This window comes from Dreissena polymorpha, chromosome 10, assembly GCF_020536995.1.
Source record: "Dreissena polymorpha isolate Duluth1 chromosome 10, UMN_Dpol_1.0, whole genome shotgun sequence".
Classification (NCBI taxonomy): domain Eukaryota; kingdom Metazoa; phylum Mollusca; class Bivalvia; order Myida; family Dreissenidae; genus Dreissena; species Dreissena polymorpha.
The window spans coordinates 6,311,730-6,320,141 of record NC_068364.1 but is presented as its reverse complement, the minus strand read 5'-3'; the positions used below and the strand labels follow the sequence as shown (position 1 = coordinate 6,320,141).

General features: G+C 30.6%; 1 protein-coding gene across 1 annotated transcript in view; it reads left to right on the top strand.

Annotated features, from left to right (window-relative positions):
- The window catches only part of LOC127847941 (muscarinic acetylcholine receptor M3-like), an 8,919-nt gene extending 8,669 nt beyond the window's left edge, over positions 1-250 (top strand). Inside the window, exon 3 of the mRNA XM_052380191.1 lies at positions 1-250. This exon is cut by the window's left edge and continues 480 nt beyond it. Coding sequence (XP_052236151.1) covers positions 1-250 — 250 coding nt within the window.
- The last annotated feature ends 8,162 nt before the right edge of the window (positions 251-8,412 follow it).

The following is an 8,412-nucleotide window of genomic DNA, read 5'->3' as shown; positions in this document are numbered from 1 at the left end:
GCGTATAGCGAGAGAAAAACGCGTGTTCGTCACAGTAAGCTATATTGTGATTGGATACGCAATCCTGTGGCTCCCGTTCCACGTTGTTTTTGATGTAAGCATAGTTGATCCGACGCTGGTACCCGTGCCAATGCTTAACGCGGCTTTCTGGATGGCGTATATTAACTCCACACTCAATCCATTCTTTTACAACTTCAGTTGCCCGACTTTTCGGAAAACGTTCAGACAGATTCTGATAAGGCGATGCTGATTTACATACCATGGTTATTTTGTATTTTTTTTTTAAATAATCACAGATAATAAATTCAAATTTGATCAATATTTATTCACTAGCATCAATATAGAATCTTAAGTTTCCATAAAAACTGTTAGCTTAATTTTTTTAAATAAAATCATACTATGCTTAAGAATTAAGCAGCGAATGAAACCCTATATTTGTTTCGATAGGGAATAACGGTACCTTGCTTCAAACACAATCGCCAATTTCTCAGAATTGAATTTGTTTTGTTTCATCGAGAGGTTACCATGTATATACATGTACATGTTGTTAAATGTATATATAACATGTAAATATGATTTTGTTTTTGTGTTAATGTGTTAATGCTTTGAAACTGTTTGACTTTTCAGAAACTCAACATCATAGCCAAACCATTTGGATTTACATGTATGATCTAATGAGCTTTGTTCTGAGAAAACTGGGCATAATGCATGTGCGTACAGTGTCATCCCAGATTAGCCTGTGCAGTCCGCACAGGCTTATCAGGGACGACACTTTCCGCATAAACTTGATTTTCGGTAAGAAGGGACTTCCTTGAAACTAAAAATACCATAAAGCGGAAAGTGTCGTCCCTTATTAGCCTGTGCGGACTGCACATGCTAATCTGGGACGACACTTTACGCGCATGCATTAAGCCCAGTTTTCTCAAAACAAGGCTCTACTAAAATTAAAGTCTTGACTGAATATGCAAGACATGTAAACAATGTAGCATCCCATATTAGTATAGAGTATTCAAATATCTCTAGGCTAAATGTGCAAGGCATTATGGTTTAACTGCCTGTGCATTTTTTATTTTTTAATACTTATTTAATAACTGGTCACATGTGTGCGCTATGTAAAGCCTTTTGAAATGATATTCTCAGTTTACATGTTTGTTTCGAAAACAAACCACACGGTCGACATACAGTCGCTTTTTGTTATTAAATGTGTTTCTTGCGGGTTTTCAAGGTATGTTACCTCAAACATACAATGTATACAGACCAAATCATTACTTATGAAGTACATTTCTTCCCTGTTATAATTATACAAGATTAAACAATGAAAAAAAGTTTGTCAAGAAACCTTCGAGTTTACCACCAATAATCAACGACCTGTTTGAAATTTGAGAATTTAACGATTGTTTAACAAAATAATAGCTTAAATACCTTTTCCAGAATTATGAACTATTCATAAACAAAATACTGTAATTTATCTTCAATTATTACCTTAAGGTAACACAATATAGTAAATGATTGTACAATATTGTAATAACTTAACCGTTTTTTTTGCGAGTACAACATTGTTAAATATAAGAGGGTGTCACCTACTAAAACAATGGTTACAAAACGCTAAATCTATACAGTAAAATCGATAAAAAGAGTAACATTAAATTAATTTTTATACAATCACAGCGTTCAGTAAACTAAAAGTTATATGAAATTACAATAACTTTCAAATGAACATGTAATTAAGCATTAACTTTGTTAAAATAATTGTGCCGCGCTCTGTGAAAAGAGGGTTAACTGCGTGAGCGCAAAGTGTCGTCCCGAATTAGCCTGTGCAGTTCGCACAGACTAATCAAGGACGACACTTTCCGCCTAAACCGGAGTTTTGCTTAGAAAAGATTTTCTATAAACGAAAAATACTATAAAAGCGGAAAGAGTCGTCTCTAATAAGCCTGTGCGGACTGCACTGGCTTATCTGCGACGATAACTTAACGCGCATGCATTAAACCCCCCTTTCACAGAAAACTGCCCAATTATTATGCATAACAAAATTTGGTCACCTTGATTCTGCATGTTTTCGTCTTTTCTGCTAAACGTTGTATCGAACCGATTTTTCATGTAAATAAAGTTTATCTTTAAATGAGATATCATATCTGTACGTGCTCATTTTGTAAGCATATTGTGAACATGTGCGTTTTGCACAACTTACGAAATGCTTTTTGCCGACACTAAATTTGGTGATGGCCAAAGATTGTTAATAATGAAGATTCAGTCTTTCGGAATTGTAAGTCGGCCCTTAAGTGATAGGAATTATTCATGCCCTGGAAGCAGGAAACAAGACGTGAGCTTCATATTTTTAAAGCGTTTTCCACTGAAGGCCAGAGGTCTTATAAAAAAGGGATCTTTTGTCTTCCTGGGTATTTCCTTGCATAAGCAATGCATATAGTTGTAATTTCTGAAAACTATTCACCAATATTATGAAACATAAACTTATAATTATATTTGGGTGATCCAGGAACACAATTTGGTTATATGGCGCCTTTGATATTTAGCAATATTATGAAACATTTTAACTTGAAATATTTTAGCGTTAGATTGTTGTTTTACAAATTCAAACATAAGGACACTGTTTCGTCCGCAGAGCTTATCTTAGTAGATTTATTACCAACCCCAAGACGTTGCTATCATTTGCGATCAGCTTATACCAGTTTAATTAGTAGTCGTCAGTCTCGAGTCGGAGCTAAAATGGAAGATGTGTGTACGATCAGGAATATAGCCAACAAATCAAATGACGAGCGTGTTTTCGCGTTTATATGAAAATAGTCAGTTGTCAAGAAAGAAAATGGTCGATAAAACAAACCAAGGCAACGATAATGTGGTACGTGTACGCATGTAGGGACAATAACAGTATAAGAGTCAGTAAGCTGACTGGTGATGTGAACAGTCCTAAAATAAGATTTCTGGGTGGATGTATATCTATCGATATCAAATGTTCGAATATTGTAGCGATTGCGTTCTTTAATTTTATCGCGTTAATGATTCATATTTTGGGTTTAAATAAATATATTCTTCACTACAAAAATACCATATATATTTATGCATGTAAAAACGTATTTGCTACATGTTCAAAACACATGTATTTGCAATTTCGTTCAAAACGAAATCATGTGTTTAAACTATAAAACATATTTGTTGAACCTTATTCATTTTATGTGAAATGTTTCTGTCACTAAGTAACTACATTATTAATGAACTTTATTTACTCAACAAGTTTATAATGTTTCATAAAGCTCGTTTAAATTGAAGTTACTTATCAACAGATATATTTCATATTCTTTTAAATGCATCACAAATGTATACCTAAAATACTCGCTTTTCCTTAATAAAATGTATACATAACTTCCGTAAATTTTAAACATATTTTCTGCCAAAGAATGCATAGATTTGAATGTCCACATTTTAGTATCAAGACTGCACTATTTAGGTTAGATACACAATACACATCGCTTCGACAACGGGGAAAACTGATACCTAAATAAAAAACGAATCATGCGCACTTAAATTAAGTTTTTATAATGACTTATTATATAGGTAATACATAAAAAAGGTCATTATATTTCGGCAATACAAATCGTAAAAAAAACATTTTTTATCAACACATGTATATGCATATTAAAGCAACTTTCACGTATGCACGCAGCTTTTCAAAACTGGATGTGTATTTTATACTAGTGCCCGAATCTCATCGTGAGACACACACACACACACACACACACACACACACACACACACACATCCATAAGTATATTGGATTAAAATTATTCCTAACAAAACATACGTGCATTTTAATAACACATTTATTTTACACTTACCATTCTTGCTTTAGTAGAGCCGACACATGTAGGTTATTCAACAGTTGAAGATAAAGCCAAATCCACACATACATATAAGGCGGACTATTAGAATGCTTACGGATTTCCACTGTTTACATTCTCCAAATTGTTATGATTATGATGCTTATGTGACAATGATGCTCCAAACAATTATTAAGCAACTAACTTGTCAATATATATATATATATATATAATATATATATATATATATATATATATATATATATATATATATATATATATATATATATATATATATATATATATATATATATATATATATATATATATATATATACTTTGTATTGGAAAACATTTTGTGATCAAAAGCCTGCTCATTTTGACATATGACAACTGCATCTGTTGTTTACTTAAGAATGTTAGTTATCATATATGATTTAACGGAAAGCTCGTGTCGCCCAGTAGTTGTATCTGGTGGATTCCGTCAAGAAATGCCTTAAAAAGTGATAATTAAACCATTGTTATGTGATCACACTGGGTAAATATAAAGCAAATACAATGTTTCCAACATTCAGCATCTCATTGAACATGCATTAGAACACATTATATCTCCTAGAATTTGTTTCATTTGATTATTTCAATAGCCTTTGCATTGTGTTTCACTATTGTATGAAATGCAAATGAATATGGAAATTATTACTAGAAATCTAATTTTTCAGCGTTGCACACCTGTTTCCAAGTAAGGGTGTTTAAGCAATTTGAATGAAACTTTCTGTCTCAGAATAAGTAATCCGTTGCTTTACCTATGCTTTTCTAAAATAACTATTCAGTTGTTATATAGTTTAGTTGATCTTTTAAAACCGTAGTTTTATCGCGTTTGGAAGCGTTAAGTTGAATATTGTTCGGCCTCTGTTATTGTGCCAGTTCTACTTATATTTATATGTATGTACATGTTTTTATTTAACATTAAGTATTTGTACTATGTATGTATACCTATAAATATGTATATATATATTTTTCTTAAAGGCCCCTGCTCAATGTCCGACTTCAATTTGAACCTTTAAAATTCAAAAGTTATGAAAATTTTTTTTTTACTTTAAGGCCAACATTATTTTATTGTTTGTTTTGCGGAAGCGCCCGACCCTATATTTCGACAAATACAAATAAAAATAAAAGTCACTATCGGGTTTTCTATTTACATTTCACCCGCCGACCTGGTATTTTACCCAAAACTTGAAAAAAAATATTGCGGAGATTGTTGTTAAAACTTGTTTATAATACGGCTTCTTTCGTTGTGCCTAGTCGACTTGTAAAGCGTCAGCGATTTCCATTGACTATTGCAGCCAATGCCACACTCTATTAGCCAATCGATGAGTATTTTACAAATGATTTTCATATTGTTAATTCGCAAATGGCGGATGTTTAAACCAATGAGGCGCATGGGGAATATTTCAAAATCAAATTAGTTAAAAATTGAGAAGAAATCATTTCAATTAGAAAAGTAAATCTTGAACACAATTTTTGACATCATTCACATATTATGTGAAACGAACATAAGAATTATTAGCGTATTTGCAGAGGTGGCACCAACATAACATTCGATGTTATAAGAAGTTTTGGGTAGGTTAAATAAGAGGCTATTTGACCAATTTCTGTATTAATTTTCTATAAAGAGTTTGACTTAACTGAATACTCATTTTTAAACATCTAAACATTCTTAAATGGCCCCTGGTTAGGAATTTAACATATAGTCCAAACCTAACTGATTTTGAACTGGGACCCCAGTCTCCCATGGCGAGAAAAAACCGTGCTTCATATTTCAGGTATAACATATTGATCCAGGCATTAACATTTCTTTATTTCACATGTCTGCTATATTTTTTGCATGATTGTGTTGTGATTTTTTCTCAATATTGATACAAATTGTCATGATATAAAGCAAGTATGTTGTATAAAAAGTAGTTTTTAATGTGCATATTCTACCCATGGATGAAACTTAGAATGTTGGTTGTTAAAGCTATTAAACAATGTCAAAAGTGTTTGAGTCTTTCTTATTTAAGTCAAAGGCATGCTATATTTGTTATAAACATACATGTACATATGATATACACTCAACAAAAGTTTAACGATCTCTATACTACACTACACACCTGGCGTGTTTAGTCTCTATTAAAGCAATTTACATGCAAAAGGTGCTTTTACCTATAATTATAAATAAAAGAATGTTTATTAATATTATGAAAAGCTTCCACAACAGTGTATTGAGATATATTAAACACTTAAAGGTTAATGCAAGTACACATAAGGTTAAATTGGTTGAGATTTTAAATTTTCAAAAATAAAAAAATTATTCGGTGTAGACAGTTTTATTTTTATTTTTTTTGGTCGACTGCTCACTTTTCATGCTTTTATTTTTATTTTTATTTATCCCCCCGACTCAAGTTTTTGGATTTTTTTAGATAAATATTTTAATTATTGCATTTTTATTCAAAAAAATGAAATGCTGCTTGACCATTTAATGCAAAGCTCGATATGGATAATTCATTAAATGTTGTCAAACATAGATACTTTTTATCAATTTAGAGCTAATTGGTAACACATATTATATGGGCGTAAAATCAAACTTGCTCTAAGACAGGTGTGAAATATGTGTCCTCCTCGATAAGCGTAAAACCGAATTTTATTAACCTCTTGTAAGATCGCCCTTCTGATTGATCTGTTGATTAAAAGGCCTTTTGTTTAATATTTATTTATTTTAATCTTAATTATTCCTTACACTAAGGTTCACTATTACCTACACGGCAGTCGAACATCTAGTTTCCATACCGTGCATGGGACGATATTAGATGCCTTATGTCCGTCAAGTCTGTCTAAGTAGAAACTGCAATTACTTGATACACCCATTGCCATTGGGAAGCACGTGGACAGCAACGTCATGAGAATGCGCAAAATTGGTTCAATAGATACAGACACTATTAAGGTATTTTATTATTAGTATTCACATGTCTTGATGGATTCATGTTAAGAGAGAATGCATGTATCAAGATTACTTATGGTAAGATTGAATCTTCGTGAATTAGGAAAATAAACATGGCAGCATTAAAAGCTAATGGACGACCGGAAACAAATACGGATATATGTGAAAATTATAGATTCCTGATGCAGCCCCAACCTGTAGTCTTTTGATATGTGTGTGTCTATATGTATTTCCGTTTGGTTCATTACGCACATGCTCATGTAATTCAGAAACACGACTTGCCATTTCTCTGCACGTAATTTGTGCCCTGTTATACCGCACTTTGGCACATCATCATCATCATCATCATCATCATCATCATCATCATCATCATCATCATCATCATCATCATCATCATTATCATCATCATCATCATCATCATTAGCATCAGTATCATCATCATCATCATCATTATCATCATCATCATCATTAGCATCAGTATCATCATCATCATCATCATCATCATCATCATCATCATCATCATCATCATCATCATCATCATCATCATCATCATCATCATCATCATCATCATCATCATCATCATCATCATCATCATCATCATCATCATCATCATTATCATCATTATCATTATCATCATCATCATCATTATCATCATCATCATCATCATCATCATCATCATCATCATCATCATCATCATCATCATCATCATCATCATCATCATATCATTCATCATCATCATCATCATCATTAGCATCAGTATCATCATCATCATCATCATCATCATCATCATCATCATCATCATCATCATCATCATCATCATCATCATCATCATTATCATCATCATCATCATCATCATTAGCATCAGTATCATCATCATCATAATGAAAATCATCATCCTTAAAATCCCCATCCCCATAATAACAAAATTATTTTTATTATTATAACTTTATTTTATAACTACTTATAATAATGATAATAATAGTAATAATAATAATATAATGATACTAATAATAATGAAAACAATAATAACAATAATAATAATAATAATAATAATTATAATAATAATAATATTATTATTAATAATAATAATTATAATAATAATAACAATAATAATATTAGTAATAATAATAATAATTATTATTATTATTATTATTATTATTATTATTATCATTATAATAATAAAAAATAATTATATTAATCTTTATTGACAACAATCTGATTTATAATCTATAGCATTTCTAATGTGTTATCCGATATTCCTTCAATGTGATTACATTTGTCTTCGGCCATTAAAGGAGGCTTCAATATTAAATTGAGTCCGTCTAGCAAGGTGGACGATTTTGTTTACTTACTCAAAGAGAATGCACAAATATTGTAAAAATATATAATCGTGTTATATGTGATCGATATTTTAATGCACAATAGGTATTATTATTATTATTTTTATTATTATTTGAATAATAATAATAATAATAATAATAATAATAATAATAATAATAATAATAATAATAATAAAAATAATAATAATAATAATGATAATAATTGTTATTATTATTATTATTATTATTATTATTATTATTATTATTATTATTTTTATAA